The sequence below is a fragment of the Triturus cristatus genome, chromosome 11, assembly GCF_964204655.1.
Source record: "Triturus cristatus chromosome 11, aTriCri1.1, whole genome shotgun sequence".
Lineage (NCBI taxonomy): Eukaryota > Metazoa > Chordata > Amphibia > Caudata > Salamandridae > Triturus > Triturus cristatus.
The window spans coordinates 1,102,691,100-1,102,711,369 of NC_140594.1; the positions used below are offsets into that span (position 1 = coordinate 1,102,691,100).

A 20,270-nucleotide genomic window follows, 5' to 3' on the forward strand; every position below is an offset into this window, starting at 1 on the left:
TTGCAAGCAGTCCTCTCATCATCTTTTGTGTTTGATAAAACGCACTGCTACTTCGATTCAAAAGTATACAAAATTCTCCCTTACTTCAATAGTTCCATTTTGCATTTATGGTCAGCCCACCCTTTTCTGTCTAGGATGCAACACATATAGGTGAATATATTTGCAATATGAAACGAGATGTTTTCCAAATCAGTTAACATAAGGAAGACCAATTCACGTTTTATGGGCAGTGTAAAATTTACCACCACTCTAATCTACTGTGATTAAATTCCGCACTTCTGTAAAAGTCGTTTTTTATTCACAAAAGGAAATATTACACCCACTTCTAAAACAATTTTGTACAATTTGAAATACCAAAATCGAGTGTCTTCCCATTCGTAAACAAAATATTTAAACTAAACCATATCATCATGTAAAAAACATTTGGACTTCTATAGAAAAAGAAAGGGAAGTGGTGAATCGAAAAACAAATACCTTTTGTTTTAAACCTAGAGCAAATGTACCACGAAAGGCTGTGTTTTCATTGCAGTATTGTAGGTGGATAATTCCACACAGTGAGCAAATCTCCATTAAACACTGTCAACACTTTGTGGAAAGGGTCCTTCTGCATGTACATGGAAACTGCATCGATTTCAGCATGTGTGATCTAGAATCCCAGCAATCCTGTGGCCTTAAGAGTCTCTTAGAGCGGGTCTGTTCCTTAATAGTCTCTTAGAAATGTCTCAAATCAACACCATCATCCTCAGACGCTAGTCGGCTGGAATTAAAAAGCAAGCTTCTTCATCAGTAGATAAACACGGGAATCCACCTCAAAACCATGAAGATTGTTGGCATCCCCTTGCAGCCTCATCAGCAGCCCACCGTAGGAAACGTACGCTGATCTGGAAAAGGAAAAATACAAGATAAGACAGCGAAAGGGAGCCATTCTTTAATATATCATCAAATTACTTCTCCATCTAAGCGGTGAAAGAAAGCTCACTAATCCTCAAAATGGAAGTATTAAATACGGGATAAGATTGCCTGACTTTGGCCGATTTAATTCTGCATTCCAATTAATAATACAGGTCTATGCTGGTAGTGGTTTTTTATCCTACACTGAAAAACATCTTTGTGGAATTGTTTTGGTTCAAAATTGAAGATACATTTTAATTGCTTGTTGGAGGAGCACTTTGTCACCATGGGTACCTTTCTCCGATTTAAGTGTTCTTCTAACAATAGCTCACTGTGAGTGGGTGGATCACAAAACTTGAGAGTAAACATTTACAGCCACTGATCCCATTTAAAGCAAATTATTCTGTTTAGGATCAAACTGCTTGGGAAGCTTTCCTGAATTCTTTTCTTTTCCTCCACAATCTCTGAAGGACTGGTGAGCAACAGGTGCATTTTCCTACAACAAATCAGTCATTGTTAAGGGCAACTTTTTCTATGTTTTTAGCAGTCTGACCATCTTGCACCATGCCCTCATGCTCACAATATTTATTGTCCCCGGGCGGAGAAGGCTGCGTAAAAGCTGAGATGTTCAATTTGGTAATATTTTGTCTGTAGGTTTAAAACCCAGAAAGTCTCTTCCTCACAAACATCACCCTTCAGTTCAAATGATTATGGAGGCCACACATTCTAAGCGTTACTTTCTTATTGACGGGAACATTTCTTCAAATTATAAAGATGGAGCCCTCCATTCTTCTATGAGGTATTCGAACCAAGTATGAAATATGAATCAGACATACAAACTGAAAGCAATGCATTTTCCGTATTCATATTACAAAGTAAAGTTCCATAAATTTGGCCTTGTTTTTAGGGTTTCCATGCTGTCAAATATAGCAACCAAGCCAATATCTAGATAAGCCAGCACAATAGGGAGAAATAACAAGCATTTGCGATGCAATAGGTCTCGCAATAGTGAGAATTTGAGCTATTGGCATTGTAAAGGACAATGCCTTTTATTTTTGGTTTTAAAAAACGTGGAATAATAAAAGGCATTGGCATTTACAATACCAATAGGTCAAAGTTTGGCAAATGCGAGACCTATTGCAATACAGAGAGCGCGGTGTCCCCGAAGTGGGTTTGGCAATCCGCATTAAAGTCTAAAGTGAAAAAAAGCTGACAAAGAGCGTGGTTCCCCTGGAGCTGTGCTCAGCATTTAAGTAAAAAAAGCCTGAGACCAAGCGTGGTGTCCCTGAAGTGGGTGCAGCGCTCCGCATTAAAGTAAAAAAAAAAATAATAATCTAAAACAGAGCGTGGTGTTCCTGAAGCGGGTGCCGCACTCAGCATTAAAGTATAGAAAAATATATATCATAAAAAGCAACACAAAGGTGGTCGGTCAACTTTTGCATAGGGCCTTCTACAGCACAGTAGTAACTTTTGATCCATTTGAATTAGAATCGAAAAAAAAAAATTGTTTTGTTAGAATCGAATTTTGTTTTGTTAAAATCTGTAGCTTATGCAGCAGATGAGTTATGTAGCAACTGCACCGTTTAGTGACTACATTTATTTTGCACCTGCACATCACTTACAAACCTACGCCCCTATTTAAGCATCAGCGAGGGAAACATTCTCTCCCCTAAAGTTACATTTTGTTAATAAAAATAATATAATAAAAGGTATGAACACAGCTAGGTTTTCAGTGTGCATGTATGTAGCGCATGCTCATCCCACAAAGATAACATTTTCTCTTTGATGTAAAGGTGTTATTTAAACTCCTGCTGATGTCCTGTGGATGCAGGGGTCAACGGTGAAGCCCTTCTACAGGGTGGTTGGTGACTGCGAGGGTTTGGCATAGTAGGCCCCCCTCACCATCCCTTGCACGGGGGCCCTCTAAGGTTTTGTTACTAGGAAGTAGCGCGCTCCGAAGGCTGGACGAGGGCCGCATCCTGTTCTCACCGCAGCTCAGGCAAGAACTTCATTACAATTAATTTACTTTGGCGTTATAACCTCCTGACAGAGCAGCTGCCTTCGCACTCATCCTAAAAAGCCTGAAATGTGACAGGGGAAAAGGGAGGGAAAGTAAATCAAAGGCTGCAGCAATTCTCCAGATGCAGAGTATTTTTCTTCCCTTATTTCTCCACCAGAAATCGTAGAACATTCACTGACATCTTAATTCCTAGGTGAAATCCCCTCAAAAAATTGCTGAGGGCAAGTGATGCCAAGACAAACACAATCCGAGTCAGCGCTCCAGTAAATAACAGCTGCAGGGGCAACACCAGAAATAATTCTAGTGTTTATCTTTAGTATCTCAATTAGGGTCAAGTACAAGTCAACAGATAATTCCAGTGTCTTTTCTTCAGCTATTTTTATTGGAACAGTTACAAGGGATCGGATAATAACCTACTTTGAAGCTGAGTGTTTGCACAGTGGAATTTGTCTGGCAGAAGAGAAGACTCCTCGGTATTTAAAACTGCAAGTCTACAACCAACCACCAGGATTTTAGGTTAAATATATGCTGATGCTTAAAAAGGATAGAATTCGCTCCAGCTAACCAGGTTTCTTCTACAGTGAACGCACAATTCTTGCATGTGTGCCTGCAGTTCTATGTAAGGTGCAGGTGAAAGCAGTTCAAGACTTTGCTCTCTACCTTTATTTGGTAATGGTTTACATTCAATGACATCACAGGAAATAGCATCACACATTTTTAGACCTTGGTGATATCTCTAAAAAGAGCAACCACAGGAGCCAACTACAAAATGAAATATAAGCTGCCCTGCAATAACGTAGAAAAGTTAAGATGTCACCTAAAAACTCCATGGAATGAACAGAAATGCTGCAAATATTTAGGGGTGAGTGTGGATTGCCTATTTGTTCACAGAATGCATAAAATTAACCCTAAACCTTCCAGAACTGAATGATCATCCCAAAACTGTTGTCCCTGTAACAATGAAACCTTGAGTACGAGTGTCACCGTCGAGTTGCAAAAATGCACAAGATAAGCTCCGAAACTTCAGGGTTCGGTATTTATTAGGCGCCATAAAACGAGACCTGCATATTGCAAGTTAAGCCTTTCGAAATGGGGAAGCATTTACAGACACTTCCCCTGGTGAGCATCGCTAGGTGTGACCTGCTCACGCGTACTTTGGAGAAGTTGACCGGGAGAGGATTTTCATCAAACCCGGTCGTTAGTTACTGTGTGCAGTATATTCTACATAACTCACACCTTGCATATAATTTGTGTTCACTTGTGATCAGTGCCCTAGTGTTTACTTCCTCGCATTTAAAATTCAACGTGCATACTCTTCCTCGGGATCAAAATATAAACTGGCTGCATCTTGTTTTTCATAAGATAGGCCAGCTCATAAATGGCACCCGTACAAGAGTAATGTGAACTAACATTTGCAGATTCTGTTAATTGTACTTGCAATGTTGCAAATTTGTACATCCATTTACACCACCTGACACGTGCAAAACAGACATTCGCATCGACTTATCACTGACAACAATAAAGTGCGTTTTGCAGAAGTCAAGATTTTGATGGAAAATTGCCCCTGCCGCTGTGGCATTGCAGGTGTAGCATGGCTGGAGGTAAGCAAGGCCTCCCTTGCACCCTGCTTGGTAGTAACAAGCAGCACTGAAAGCGATTGCGAAAGCCATTGTAAAAAAAAAAAAAAACACGCCCGCTAGTGGTGCGCGTGCGTCACAGCGAGCCCTATGTTTTCAATTATCGCGTGTCTGGGCACGATAATTGAAACCACATGGGCTTTGGTGCGCGTAACAGACACCAATAGGCCATGGGCGGAACCATGTACCCGCCTTTGGCCTATTGCGTGCTCTGTTAGAGAAAAACACGCACTCAAAGCCCAATAACGGAAGGCAAAACTAAAAACACACGCACGAGCGTGTACAATTCCAGGGTCCGTTTCAGAACCGCAGACAAAAGGACTCTCGCTGCGCGAGCAGTGCTAGCAACTGCGTCGCTAGGTGCGAGACCTAAAAAAGGGCTGAGATTTTCCTAAATAGCTGCAAACGTGCAAGTGTTTCTAATATGATGCTAATGTTCTCCTTTTAATGTTGCATTATTGCTGCTCGTGGTGCTAAACCCCAACAAACATCCAGGTTCGAGTGCACACTTCGAAGTTAAATATATGTGGACATATACAGGAGGAAATTTAAATTCTTCACTAAACGCTAAACAGACGTGTTTAAATAGGGTAAGATTAGCAAAAACTGGTAGGCCTAACTATGATGTTGGATCAATGGAACAACTTGACAAGGCATATTACAAAATATTTCTACAAAGCTTGCTATTAAGACAGGGATAACTACAAAAAAGTCTACATCAGACATTACTATGCCAGAAGATAACTTGCTTGAAACAGGATAAAAAGTGATGGGCCTAAAACTGTATTTGACCATAGAAAAATATTCTTGGAATATGTTGGGACTTAAAACACCAGAAAGCATTCTGGGACATTATAATGGCACACACTTGGATGAAACTGTTGCCCCCCTCTACACAGTAGTGAAGTATGAATATTTGTAATTAAGGAATCAGAAGGCTAGTGTCATGCAGGGTGATCAGATGCAATCAGCCAGGCCACCAACACCATTTTGAAGGAGCACAGACAAGGCTCCAATTACCTGGCAGAAGTGGTGCTAGGATGCTGAAAGCTATCTAAGGGCTTCAGAGAAATCATTTTAGAGACACGAAGGAAAAAGGTGCCATTCATGACGCATTAGGACTGGCAACCAAGATAAAAAAAATGATGCTTGCAGGCAAACCTAGTAAAAAACGTAGAAAGACATCTTTAGAAAATTTCAAAGTGTTCATGTAAATACAAGTTTTACTCGAGTCCACAAATAATTTGAGTGTATTGATATATTTATGGCTATCCTTTAAGGAGATGGTTCACGCACACTAATACAGTGACCAATTAATAACAGATCAACTTATTGTAGATTATAATAAGCACTTTAATGAAGGATTGCAGGTGAGAAGGGACCAAGCATGGTTTGTGATACAACAAAAAACGAAATACATATATAGAAATTCAGTCATTGAACCAATGAAAGTGTAAATAGCACAGGACCAGGGTGGAGGGGGTTCTGGGACACATGCCCACAACTACGTAAACTGCAGAGTTCTGAAGTCTTTTTAGCCAATGATTTAGGCATTCCTGTAGAATCAGGTGCAGAATCAGGTGCATCCTATTTGCATAATTTAAAAGGGGCAAAACTAGGGCATTTGTTTTCTGCAGGTAAACAATACAAGTGTATTCCTTAGTATCTTTACATAACAAAACTTATAACATGGAACAATTTTCTGTCTAATATTTAATATCATTAAACTCGCCCTTCTCGCAGATTTACAATTGCAGAAAAATATTTTATAACCTGCTGACGTGAAAAAGTTCTTAGTTCATGAGCGCATGGCTCCAAAGCAAATGTTTTAAGAGGTGAGGCTTCCCAAGATAATGGGATCTTGGTTTTATTCTACAGGGGCAGGCAGACCCACTGGCCTGGAACTCTTCCATCCTTAGTAAATATCCTAAAGCGGATGTCACACACCATCTCACTATATCAGAGCATGGGTAGTTGCTAGTAAAAACAAGCACTGACAGAGCCAATGGGTCAGGCCAGTTTATAAAGTCAAAGTACCTGTTCATTGATTGGCTAGTTTGTGATTATGTTGTAGTGTGGCTGGGTGAGTGGGTAAATGTGAGAATGAGGCAACATTTGGAAGGATGGAGTGAGTGCACTGATGGGTGGATGAGTAAGTGAATGCTGACAGGTCAGAGCACTCTAACAGGCTGAGGTGGCAGACAGCAGTAGACATACAACCTATATACCGGATATATTAAGGAAGGGGTGGTGTGGTTGGAAGCGCTTCAACGAGGGTGCCGTGGGCTTCCATGATCACTGCTGAAAGGACAGTTTCTGAGAGCGATGTAGGTGTGAAAAGAGAAAAACTCCTTCGAAGTCAATGGAGGCATTCAATTTTCCGAAAATGACTGAAAAGAGGGCGAGACCTGCCAAATGGAGGAAAGTTACTAGGCATTAACTTAATATTAGGACATACCAGGCAAAGACATAGGGTTGATGAAGAACAGAACATGCTGTACATCTGCCTGGATTTCTTTGAAGAGAAAAGTTACATATGTTGTCCTGCCCTTAACAGTGGGTTGTCTGGCTATGAAATAGAAAACTAAGATTAACGATGCAAAACATACGCAGGAAATGCTAGCAAAATCTATAAAATCCCAAACTGTGCGGCTTCCACTTTAAACTCCATAAACGGTGCCGTAATTCATTTTTTTGTTTTTGTGAAAGATCCTCACTTGATAAGAAAATCTTAGTGGTTCGAAGGTTAATTGCACCAGACAAGCGCAGTGCATAATTTTAGCTTCAGTAAGGTTCCATGTAATTTTTTTTGTTTTGTTTTAATTGGGATTTCTTAGAAATTACATGCAACAACATAACAACAGCAGTACACTTCTTGTAGATCATACTGTCAGGTAATCAGGGGGATCACCATAGATGATACGTTTACAGGTTATACACTTAGGGCCGGATGATATCTCAGTTATCGCTCCCGATATCATTGGCAGATGTTAACATAAAAGGGGCCTGCGTCTCACGTTTCAGCATTTTAGCAACAGCTCTATATTTCCACATCGACATCAATGTTCATCTATCGCTTTCGAGCTGAGCCAGGTCACAAATGGTTCCCATATGTCCCGGGGTCGGGATCATGTCGGCATTAGCTCCCAGAATCCCTCCAGCTGGGTGTTACAGTACGTAAGATTCCACACCCACTCCTTTGTTGTCGGTGGGGTGGGGGGGGGGGGACCCCCCTCCTTAACGCCAACTGTCACTCACTTGTCCAGCAATAAGAGCATAGATAGTCGCTAATTTCCTCCGCTTTGGCGGGACTTCGGGGCTGAGACCCAGCAGAGCTATCCTCAGAGTGCAGGGCAGCTCCTGGCCTATTATGTTGTTGGTATGTTGTAAGATTTCCAGCCAAAAATTAGCTATAGCCGGCACTGCCACGCCATGTGTATAAATGTAGCCTGGGGGGGCCCACATCTCCAGCAAACATCATCGGGGCGCAGCCCCATTCTGTGTAATTGCACCGGGGTTTGGTATAAGCGATGGGTATATTTAACCCCTTCGCCGCGGCAGGAATTCCGCCGCGGCGCTGGGGGGGTTTGGGGGCAGTTGCGGTGCCGCCGTGCTCGTGACGGAACCACTCCGTCATGAGTCACGGGTGAGCTGTGCTCATGACGGAGTGGTTCCGCCACGTCTCCGCCCACTGCGTTAATCGCCCGCACAGGCGGGGAATTAGCGCCGCGTGGGCGGAGCGGCCGCCAACGGCCGCAGCATGACGGAACCACTCCATCATGAGCACAGCGCACCCGTGGCTCATGACGGAGTGGTTCCGTCATGAGCACGGAACGGGTTAAAGTGGTTCTATCTGAGACGGTAGTTGGGGGATAATACCTTTAGCTGACCGCAGCTGAAATCCCACTGGTCATCCGTAAGAGCCGCCCCCAGGTCTGCCGCCCACGCTGCTCGGGCCTTTGGGACAGTAATAGGAAAATCACGCTGTGTAATAGTGTAGATCCGGGTGACAGTTACAGTGAGAAGGTTTTCAAGGGCAGGGAGGGTAGGCGGTGGATTCGGGAATGTGTCAAATTTGGCCCTGCAGGATGCCCGCAGTTGGTAGTACAACAGTGTGTCTAATGCCGAGGGAGGTGCAGGGTCGCACATTTGCATCAGTGTTAGGAAAGTGTCTCCCGGGAAAAGGTCTTTTCCCATCCGTAAGCCGTATGAGTGCGCTCTCTCCTGTGCCTTGTTGTCCCTGAGCGGGGGCAGCAATGGGTTGTCGGCCAGCGGCATAGAGGGGGCATATAGGACACCAGTATTTTCGCGTTTACTCAGTCCCTCCAACGCATTGTTTCTACAGTGTCTATTTCGTTACGCGGCCGTTTGTACGGGCAGTAGACGGCAGTGGATAAGGGAAGGGTCGCGGCCCGATCGAGCTCAATAGCCACATGGGGCTGAAAGGGCGCGGGATGCATCCAGTGGTGCAGAAACTGCGGCTGGGCGCTGTACGCATAGAGCGCAAAATCAGGAGCCACCAGTCCGCCCTGCGCCTGTGGCAGGGTTAGAACCTAGATATTAAATAACCTGAACGTTCAGGTTAAAAGAACCTAACCTGGGGGTGTCAGAAGAACAATTGGTTCCCGAGGAACACCCAGAGAAAGAGAAAGAAAGGGGCAGAACTCTTCCTTTCTTGAGTCCCCTCACTCACCAGGGTTTCCCCACGGTGACATGCTTCATCATTGGGGTCCTCTCAGTCCTCTACGGGCTGAGGCGTGCTGCAACTTGCGGATTACGTAGGAGCACTAAAACAAACTATGTGTGGTGCAAGTGTCGTGGTGTGGAGTGGAACAAAGTGAATTAAAATAATCAACTAGTGGGCCAAATATATTTTATTCTTGCTCCTAGCTAATTGGTTAAAAAAAAGGGGGGTAATACGCTAAAATAACCTACTATAATGGGTAAGTGTACTTAGCATATGGTCAACTAGTTTCGAGCTTCCCCAGCTCTTCCTCAGGACTACACTGGGACCAGCCCAGTGCAAATACCACTCCTAGTAGACCTAATCCCGGTGAAAAAACAAGTGAAAAACGCTGCGACTAATAAGCATGCGTTATGGACAATACATTCGTAATTGTACGCCTGGCAATGTATCTTAAGAAGCAATACTATGCCTCCTGGTCAACGGAGGGGGTGTGGAGATCTCGTACACTTGTACGTTGAAGACCACACTCTGGCACACCTACTGGAGACCAACCTCGCGGACCGCATACTGACAGTATGCACTGGGCTGGTCCCAGTGTAGTCCTGAGGAAGAGCTGGGGAAGCTCGAAGCTAGTTGACCATATGCTAAGTACACTTACCCATTATAGTAGGTTATTTTAGCGTATTACCCCCCTTTTTTAACCAATTAGCTAGGAGCAAGAATAAAATAGATTTGGCCCACTAGTTGATTATTTTAATTCACTTTGTTCCACTCCACACCACTACACTTGCACCACACATAGTTTTGTTCAGTGCTCCTACGTAATCCGCAAGTCGCAGCACGCCTCAGCCAGTAGAGGACTGAGAGGACCCCAATGATGAAGCATGTCACCGTGGGGAAACCCTGGTGAGTGAGGGGACTCAAGAAAGGAAGAGTTCTGCCCCTTTCTTTCTCTGGGTGTTCCTCGGGAACCAATTGTTCTTCTGACACCCCCAGGTTAGGTTCTTTTAACCTGAACGTTCAGGTTATTTAATATCTATGTACACAGTTGGAGGGTGAACCTAACCTCTAAAACCTCTTTTTCCCCCCTTATTTTGATAAAGGGTTAGAACCTCCCAGGATATTCTAGGCTGCCCCCCCCCCCCCCCCCGGCCCATACCAAGTCGATCATTAAGGCTCGTAATTTTTTTTTTTTAATGTGCACCGTGAGCGGAACGGGGAAATTTACAAAGAAGTACAACAGTTTAGGCAGAATTATCATTTTGGACACCACTATGCGGCCAATTAGGGAGAGAGAGAGCGTTTTCCAGCGACGCACCCGTTCCTCGATCCAGTCCACCGTCCTACCGTAATTCTCCGTCCAGATCTCTTGTAAATTGGCACTGATCCAAATCCCCAAATAGCGCGTCGGTCCCGTCACTCAGGCAATAGGGTATTCCGTTTCAAAGGGCTGAGTTCCGGTCGTTAGGGGGATGATGACTGATTTTCTCTAGTTGACCATTACCCTCGATAGCCCCCCATAGCGCACTAGCTCTCGTGTCATAGGTGCAAAGTTTTCTTTTGGAGTTCGTCATATATAGGGTAATATCGTCAGCGTACATGGACACCGTGAGGCCTCTCGTAGTAAAGCCAATGCTGAGATTTGTGTGATGTTGTCTGATTCTGGCCGCTAGGGGCTCAGTTGCGATGGCAAACGGGACAAGGGGCATCCTTGTCTGGTACCCCTCGTGATGGAGATTGGTTCAGAGATCAGGCCATTTATTTTAAGACGTGCCGTGGGCAGAGTGTAAAGCAACTTTATCTGTTGGATGAAAAGGGGACTTAGACCCAGCCGCTGAAGGAGTGGAAACAGAAACCTCCATTCTAGGGAGTCAAATGCCATAGTGGCATCTAGCAAAGCGGCTATCGCTGGTACGTGTGGGGCGAGATAGTGTATTAAGGCGAACAGCGTTCTGAGATTGTGGGAGGTGGACCGCCCCGGTATAAAGCCTGATTGGTCCGGATGCACTATCATCGGAAGCAACGGCTGGAGCCGGGTGGCTAAGAGTTTAGCAAATATTTTTGCATCCAGGTTTGTCAATGATAGTGGGCGATACAAATCGCATTGTAAGGGGTCCTTATCAGGTTTCAAAATGGAGATGATGATAGCTTCCCGCATCGAGCCCAGCAGCACTACGGATAGTGCAGCTCCTGATAAGACGGCCAATTGCTGCGGCACCAATAACTCTGAGTATTCCTTATAGAATTTGGCCGTTAGACCATCCGCCCAAGGGTGCTTTATCTACAGGCAAGCCGCCAATAACGCGCCTAATATCCTTCACTGTAAATGGGACCACTAAATACTCTCTTTGGGCTCTGAGCCACAGAAGCTCTATTGAGTCAAAATAGTCTACCATGACTGAGTCAGAGGGGTTGGATCGGGAGGTGTAGAGCTGTGCATAGAAGTCTTTCATAGTGGCCTTGATGATTGGTGGGGAGCGCACCAACTCCCCATCTGCAGTGGTGAGTTCAGGAATATACGCGGATCCTCTCGGTTTCCGCAGGAGATTAGCAAGAGTCCTGCACGGCCGGTCTCCCTCACCATTTCTGCGCGCTGTGGCATGTTTATGTAGGAATTTGGTCTCACGCTCAGCCTTATCCTGATATTCCGTCAGTTTAGTGCGCATCTCAGCTAGGGTCGCGGGCGATGGGGAGTTACAGTACTGTGTTTCAAGGGCATTCAGCTCGCTCTCCAGTCAACTCAGCCTGCCTCGGATGTCCTGAAGTACCCCGGACTGACCAGCAATACAGTGCCCCCTTATCACCACCTTAAAGGCATCCCACCGTGCTCCCGCCGTGTCTACTGATCCAGTGTTGTGCTCCAAGTATTCCTTTATATGCGTTCTAATAGTTTCGCAAAAGGCCGCATCCTGTAACGCGTTAGGGGGGAGGCGCCACACGAATGGCTGCTGGTAGGGTTTTGGCACAGAAAAGGACAACATCAACGGAGCGTGGTCCGAAAGTGTGCGTGCATGATGTGCAGCCTCTTGAACCCAGTTGTGTAGATCTTTGGTCAGCAGCCAAAAATCGAGTCGGGACCATGCGTTATGCTGTTGTGTGATACATGTGCCCATGCGGTCAGTGGGGTGAAGTGCGCGCCACAAATCTATCAGGCAATGATCAGTCATTATACTGTGCAAAGTGGCCGTGGTCTGAGGGTGGTGTGTGCGTGATGTGCCTTCCTTATCCATGGACAGTGACAGTACAATGTTGAAGTCCCCACCCCACAGCACTGCCGCGTCCCCCATGGAGTGTATCTTTTGCCAGAGTTGGGAGAAGAATGTGGGGTCATCCACATTTGGACCATATGTGTTGACAAAAATGAGTGGCCGTGAAACAGTGTTTTTCTTTATGTAGCGACCATCTGGGTCGGAGAGCGTCTGTTGTGTCTGCCAGGGCACCCCCCCTCCTTATCAGTATTGCAACCCCCCGGGAGTAATTAGGGTAGCTGGCCGTATATATCTCTCATTCCATCTATTGTTGGTCAGTCGAGAGCGGGCTGTTTCTCTAAGGCGAGTCTCATGCAGGAGACATATGTCCACCATATGACGAGCTAAGTATGACTGCACCAGGCACACCCTTCGGTAGTCATTAAGACCACGCACGTTCCAGGTCAGGCAGTTGATCCTGGACATCTATAGGTTCGCCAGGTTAGTGCAATGAACATGCGAGGGATCCTGGTTCCAGGGCCTCCCGCTGTGTACTCCATATTTCCATATCCCCAGTGATGTGCTGCCATAGTGTGTGTTGTTTGGTTTTAGGTGATGTGCTATGCTGCCCGGGAAATCCCGTAGGAATCTGTGGGTTCGTTCGTACTGCATTAAACAAGAATAAACAAAAACATCCCCTTCCCACCCCCCTCCCACACCAACCCCCAATCAGGTTGTGCATCCCGTAATGAACTCCTCACTGCGAACAGATGCCCTTGGAACTTAGGGCTAAAAGGAATCATCCCAGGGGGGCGCAGGTTTGCCTGCAAACTACCCTGTCCCATGAGACAGGGTGGCTGAGCGGTGTAGGCACTGACCGCCCATGTATAATGGGCCGAATCACCTTCGGGGTGCAAGCCTGTAGGAAAGGCACATGTTATATAGGCAACTGCTTGTTACAAAGCATGCATATGGCAAGTTAGACGGCATATCACTATCTTAGTCATTGTCACTTAGCTGACTGTTCGGGGATTCGTCGGCTGCCGCAGCCCGGCTGTGATGTTTCTTTGCATTTTGCTTGGCAAATTCAGAGTGGCACTCGCTTCAGTAAAAATTAAGGGCTTTCCCCCAGTGTGCACTCTGAGCTTCGCCGGGTAGAGCATCGCGTATTTCGTGCCAGTCTTCTGGAACAGTTTTTTAGCTGGGACATACTACCTGCGGGCGGCCTGTACAGCTTGGGTGAAATCCGGGTAAAATGAGATACTGTTTCCCTGATGTTGGATGTCTCTTTTCTCTCTGGCCATCCGCAGAACAGTGTCCCTGTCCCTATAATTTAATAGTCAGGCCAGAATCGTGTGTGGTGGGGTGCCCGGGGGCTGCCGCAGGCCCAGAGTGCGATGGGCACGCTCCACTAGGAACATCAGCGATAGCTCCAATCTGAACAAGTCTTTCAGGAGCTCTTCTACAAAGTGTTCTTTGTTACTTATATTCGTGGACTCTGGAATTTCAGTTATGCAGACATTATTTTTTGCATGACCGCGCTTCAAGGTCTTCGTTCCTCGCCTTGATTGCGTCTAGTACTTTGTCCATGCGCAGTAGGCGTTCCTGCATCTACGCCTGGCGGTCGTCTTAGTCAGATACCCTGGTTTCTAAAGTGTCAAGTCTAGTTTCGTGTCTATCCACTTTCTGGGAAACCTGGTCCATTTGCTGCACCAGGGAGTCTATTTTGGAGTCTATTTGCCGCAGGCGGCCTTTGACCCCTCTCAACATGACTCGGATATCCTCGTCCGCATCCGAGTCCAAATGGGTTTCAGGCACCACCGTTACCTGTGTCGGGTCAGAGTCTTGCAGGCGGGTAGTGCATTTCTCAAAGACGAGTTTCCCTTGTTTATTATCCATTTTTTCCCATTGCGTCTTTCAGCGGCCCTGCGGCGTCTTGGCGTGCTACTACGGCGATTTAGTGCTCGCCGGGCTGCTTCTGGGCATCTCCGGGGGGAGGCACTGCGTGTAGGTCGCTGGCCAGTGACTCTACAGCCCTCACCACGTGGTGGTGAAGGTTGTGGCAAGCCTGCGACAGGTCGCTATTGGTGGTGCTCCTACTGCTTCCAGCCTCAGGAGCCGTACAGCCCTAGAGTTCTTTGTCCCTGCAGCAATTCAGGACTTGTGTTTGGTGCTGCGTGTGCTAAACCTCCAGCTAATGACGGGGTTTATTTCCTCCAGTTATCACATTGCCACTGCATTTGTGGGAGTTGCAAGATATTGGGGACACCAAAAACGCTGTGGCTGACCCACCCCTTTATAGTGTCTCTGTTACAGGGCGGTGGCGCAGGAATGTGTCTGTCTGTCTCAGTAGGGTAAGCTGTACTTGCTATCTTCAGCAATGTTTTGGCGCGCTATTGCATCTGTGGGCGCAATGTTGTCTGTCCTAGGCCTTCAGCGCCTCCTCCTCCCCCCGCCGCACTTTGCCGCCGCTGCTGTGCCTTACAGTAGGTATTATGAAGGGGGGGGGGGGGATCTTCAGGCGGCGCTCACCCGGGGTGGGGATGGCAATCACGGACATGCGGAGCACCGGGCTGAGTAAAGGCCGCCAGACTGGCCACCACCGGCCTCCTGATTACAGCCTCTCCCGCTCCGGCGGCAGTCTCCGTGCACCGGCATGTTACGAAGGTAGTTCAGCCTTCGCGCCCGTCTCTCTCACTGCTTCTGGCGCCCTCCACCGTCAGCTCCCGGCAGATGTCTTGCAGCTAGCGCGGCGTACCTCCGCCCAGCTCAGCGTCCCTCTGTGGCAGCACCGGATGGTTAGTTGCACAGTGGTCGTGGCACTTCTTCCCCACTGGTGTCTGCACCGATCCTGCAGCTGCTCCGGGTGGAAGCTCTACCTCCGTTCCACAGGGGTCTACCGCAGTTGGCTATCAACCAGTGTGCTCTCCGGTCCTCCTTGAGACGCACTTACAGTCCCGGGGGAGTCAGCATACATCTGTGTGGCGGTCGCTCGACCTGCTCCGTTCCCTTCAATGGCCACGTTGCGCAATCGGCCATGCAGCGGTCGAGATCGCGGATAGGTGTTTTACCCCTTGACAGCGTCGCAGCAAGGGCAGAAGCGCCTCACTGGATCACGCCTCATCAGCTACATGCGATTCTCGGGTGCACTTGAGTAGATGGGCAGTCAGACTCAGGATATCTGACGGATTTTGCGCTCGGATGGCAGAGCCTCTCCACTAAGCGGCCATCTTGCGGCTCGGCCACGCACCCAAGATTCCATATAAGTTAAATGGAGCAGGAAAGTTAACTATGTTTTTTGTGATTTGATTTAAAATGTTAATGCTATAAGCTTCACTTCCTTATTTATGCTCCTTGGTTTCTCCTTATGCTCCTTCTCGACCTTTGCATCTGGTTCTAGGTGCCTTTTGTCTGTCCCTCATTCTCAAAGTACCTCTTCTAGGTTTTGCTTCTTCGTATCTCTGGTTTCCCTCCTGCAGAATCAACCCCCTAGGCTAGTTAAAACTTGTTCCTAACAAGTTGACTTTTACAAAATCAATATGTTGTCTGGCTGTGGCAACCTTTTTTTTTTTAATTGTACAGATATAGACTGCTTTAGATGAAAGTGCTATAATAAATTAAATAAAAAGAATAAGCAAGACAGGAAACATGGCTCACAATAAATAAACGTTTTTAATAATAAGTATTATAGTTTAAGTACAGACTCCTGTCAGACTGTGCTTCAACATTCCAGCCTTTTCCTAAGTTCCTTAGTTCCTTATATAGTTGTAGCACCTGAGATATAAAGGTAGAGAGTAGCCTTATCCCAGTCTTACCCTGCTCCCAGAGATTATTAGAGCTTCTCCAGACTTCAATCCTACAAAACATCTTCAAACAAGTGGAGTTTTCTTTCCCCATCCCTTGGTCCAAGTCTCACTTCACTTGTAGGACTAGAGGGTATCTGATAAATGTTCTCCTTCTGAACTATATCTGCTTTGTAATATCTCGGGCATGTTCCTCCTCAAGTCTCGCTCTCCCTGGAGTCCTCTGTGGTATTCCTTCCTCCCGGAGCACCCCTTTACTCGTGGATTTAGAGTGAATAATCTCAAAGGCCTTTTCCTCCAGTCTCTCTCTCTCCCTTGTGTACGTTCTGGTGATTCCCCATAGATAATATTTAATTAGGCTTTTTACTACATTCTTTCACTGTCACTTTAGTTTAAAGACACACTTTTTCCCCACTCTCGGGAAGAAAGATACTGGAGGCAGTGCTCTCTCTCTCAATAACAAGAGGCAGGCAGCACCGCTCTCTGCCACAACCCATCTTAGCCAAGGGGACATCCCCCAATGCAGTAGACCAGCTTATACACTTAGAGTTTTTGATAGGCTTATGTGTGCTAGGCTAGGAGAAATGGGGAAATGCTGCAATTCTTTACCTACCATGGCTTGCTTCTGTAAAATGAGCAAACAGCCATAACTCGCCTATCTAGTGTCCTGGATGCCTTTTAACCAGGCCGCAATCATCTACATTCCTCCATGGTGGAGCTGGTTTGGGAATAGATTGCTAAACAAGAACCTCACAAAAGTATTAAAATGATCCGTTCTACAATGTGTTTAATGAAGCGTTGCATGATTGAAAAATTTATGGAAAGGAACTTCACGTTTTTGATTCATGGATATTTCATATTGAAGGTGCTTGGGATTCTGCTACTCTGCCTTAAATCTCATCATATATTTAGTGCATTTTGTAACAGAAACAGCTTTCTTAATCCAACAAAGATAGCCAGGGATACCGTCATAAACTCCACTATGCACCCGTCACCTTCACAGACATGGAAAGATTTTATTTTGCATTAAAAAAAATCATGTCCTCAAAGCAGCATTCATTTCAAATGGATTTCAGTATATCCAACATTTTGCACCTCTTTATTATGCCTTTGATCTTAGGGTGCTGCTCCCTCGGTGGATTCAGGTGCTTCCAAGAGCCTCATCGTGAGAACACAGAAGCCAAAACCGAGGTTGAGGAGCCAGATTTTTAAAACAAAGCTCCCATGTGCAGAATAAAAAAGCACTACTTTTGATACTAGATGTGCGCACATGTAGCTTTGTGTGATACCTAGTTGAACATCGTCAATGTTTTAATCAGATCTGTGGGCTTCCACGGATAACAGTTTGAATGATATCCGCAGAATGTGATGTAGCTTTTTTCTTAAGAAGCATATTTTCTAAAGCATCGAGATCCACTTTTATTAGTAACATTGTGTTATAATGTCGCATTAACAAGATACTAACGCCACTGAATTTGTCGCAGTATTCGCCTGCTACTGCATTGCATGCTGATTAATTACGTTTTGTTTGCTGCATAATTCTGTACTGTCCTGTCTCATCACATACACAATATATTCTGATATATAACAAGAACAATAGAACTGGTCTATTCTACAATGACATTGACGCAATACAGGAGGTGGGCTCATTATGTGTTAACACCGAATTATTATTTACTACTTTTCATTATCATCTCCCTAATGCTTACGTATCACAAACGTTTCCCATCATCTTTGGAAAACTCCGATTTTATAGAAGCTTAAACCTAGGTAAAGTGGTAACACGACCACCACCTTTCACATCCTAGCTTCACTACTTAGCAGATCAGCACAACAGTTAAAAACATAATAAACAAGTCAGAGGTTGCAAAGACCAAAGTAATGGTCTTCACAGCAACCAACACATACAAAGATCACAACTTCACGGGGAAGGAGGGTTTAAAACGAGAAGCACATATTTGCTAAGTGTATTATTCATCCTCTAGGGGCATATTCAGTATCTTCAATATGCTCTGTTAATACAGATCAGGATTTCATATATGGACTGAGAGGTTGATATGAGCCTTAATATTTACATTCAAGCCCACAGGACGGGCTATCAAAATTCACCTCAGCTTTTCTTTGGCCTTCTCTCTTTTTACAGATCACCTACTCCTCAGTGTCTTTGTGCTACAAAATTGGTCAAAAAGGGGGACACATTAACACGAATGTGCCCTACAAGCAAATTCTCTACACTGTTCCATGTTTGCTTGTTGCCCTGTAGCACATGTGCACGCTAAATTAGGTACTTGCCAGTGAACATTATCTATAGCACACTGCAAGGTTGCTCTTTTACAGATGCATGCTTTCTTACACCTTTGGCGTCCCCTTAAATGTACATGACCCGTCTCTTGCTGTCCTACCGTCTCAACTTGCTCTCCTTACAAAGCCTCGATCTCTGAATTTCTGCAAATCCCGAGCTCTAATAAATCTAGCATAACAAGTTTAATTTTGTGGATTTCCTATTTTTTTGAGGTTTTGTGATGTTGCAGGTCATTACAATTATCCCTATACATGGTGGAAACTAAGGGATGGGACCAGGGTAGAGAAAGAATCTGAGGCATGAAGGACAACAGAAATGTTAAGGGGATGTGGAGCACAGGGAATTCGTAAATTAGCAACGCAGCGCTGCAAGGCAATAGACCGAAGACCAGGATGACAAAGCTGGAAGGAGAAGCAATACAGGAAAAACAATAACATCAGCCTGCAGGTCAGAAGTACAAGCCTTTACAAGGGTCACAGTCTAGTACTGTTTTGGAACATTCAAAACTCACAAGCGAGTGGCAGCTTCAGTTGATGTTTCATCACCTTCTATCCTGTACACCTTTCCATACATCACATATTCAAACTGATCAGCCCTGCGAACACACAAAAACAGTGTTACCAAGCAGATGAGAAAACACAATTAATGTGACAACATTCACAAATGCCACCCAAGCTAGCAAATCTGAGCCTTCTTACAGATCTGGATCAAACAAGGGCTCTTTACAGGATTATTTTTTACCTTAACCCTGAAATAAAAGAACAAAGTACCATGTGTGGATAAGCAAATGAATAAACAAAGGAATACCAATTTTCCTAGAAAAAGGGACTTTAAAAGGCAGATAATAGAAAACATATATATATATATAATCAGTTTAAAAAAATAAAATAAAATTACAACTCAAAGGCTGCAATTAATAATTAAATACAATAAGCATCTCAGTGCATTTCCAACCACTGTATAAACCACTTTAATTATGATTTTAACATATGCTAGGGAACAGAGACCTCAAAGAATTCATGCGGGCTGTGCCTTGATTTACCACAAATGCAAAATATTCTGGCTTCCATTAGGTAAACTGATTTTTGGAAGGAAAACATGGCTCAAGCAAAATAGGTTTCCCACCGTTAGTAGCACATGTTTGACAAATGACCAAAGCAACAATATAGTTAAGAGACTAAATAATGCCAAATGTCAAAATAAAAATATTTGAAATGATAAGAATGTTGTTGGGGTTGGTGTTTGCTAGGCACAGAAAAGGCATTCACTTGCTGGGGTCCAACCTCCAGCCATTGATGGATGGATCAGAGACATGGCGGTAGGGCAGAGGAATCCCTAATGAGGCTAACTAGACGAGATGACAAATTGAAGGAAGACCTTCCGTTGTGGAGAGAGACGATCAGATTGTTAACTGACTATTCTGATGTTAGGCCGCTGTGAAACATGGATAGTGTGAGTGTGTGATCTGGACGAATGGGATTATGCAACATGATGATGGTTCCTTGTAAAGTAAATACCAATAACAAAAGTGAGGACATGTTCATAGACACTGTGAAGGACCGGGCCCAGATGTACGAAGTGATTTAGCATTTCTTAACGGCCTGAATTGCTATTTCGGACCGTTAAATGCTAAATGGCATTTTCAGATGTAAAAAGGGCCAAAACCGGCCTCAATTTGCAATTTCTACAGAGTAGAAATCGTAAATTGAGACTGCGATTTAAGTATACTAAATAGGGATTAC

At 45.0% G+C, this 20,270-nt stretch overlaps 1 protein-coding gene across 2 annotated transcripts in view; it reads right to left on the reverse strand.

The window, feature by feature from the left end:
• Positions 1-276: 276 nt before the first annotated feature.
• POLR2H (RNA polymerase II, I and III subunit H) overlaps positions 277-20,270 on the reverse strand; it is a 44,361-nt gene continuing 24,367 nt past the window's right edge. For both annotated transcript variants that reach the window (XM_085635512.1, XM_085635510.1), the window contains 2 exons: positions 19,040-19,123; positions 277-881 (listed from right to left, as the gene is read on the reverse strand). In XM_085635512.1, the coding sequence (XP_085491638.1) occupies positions 764-881; positions 19,040-19,123 (202 nt within the window). In that variant the 3' untranslated portion in view covers positions 277-763. The remainder of the gene's footprint in view (positions 882-19,039; positions 19,124-20,270) is intronic.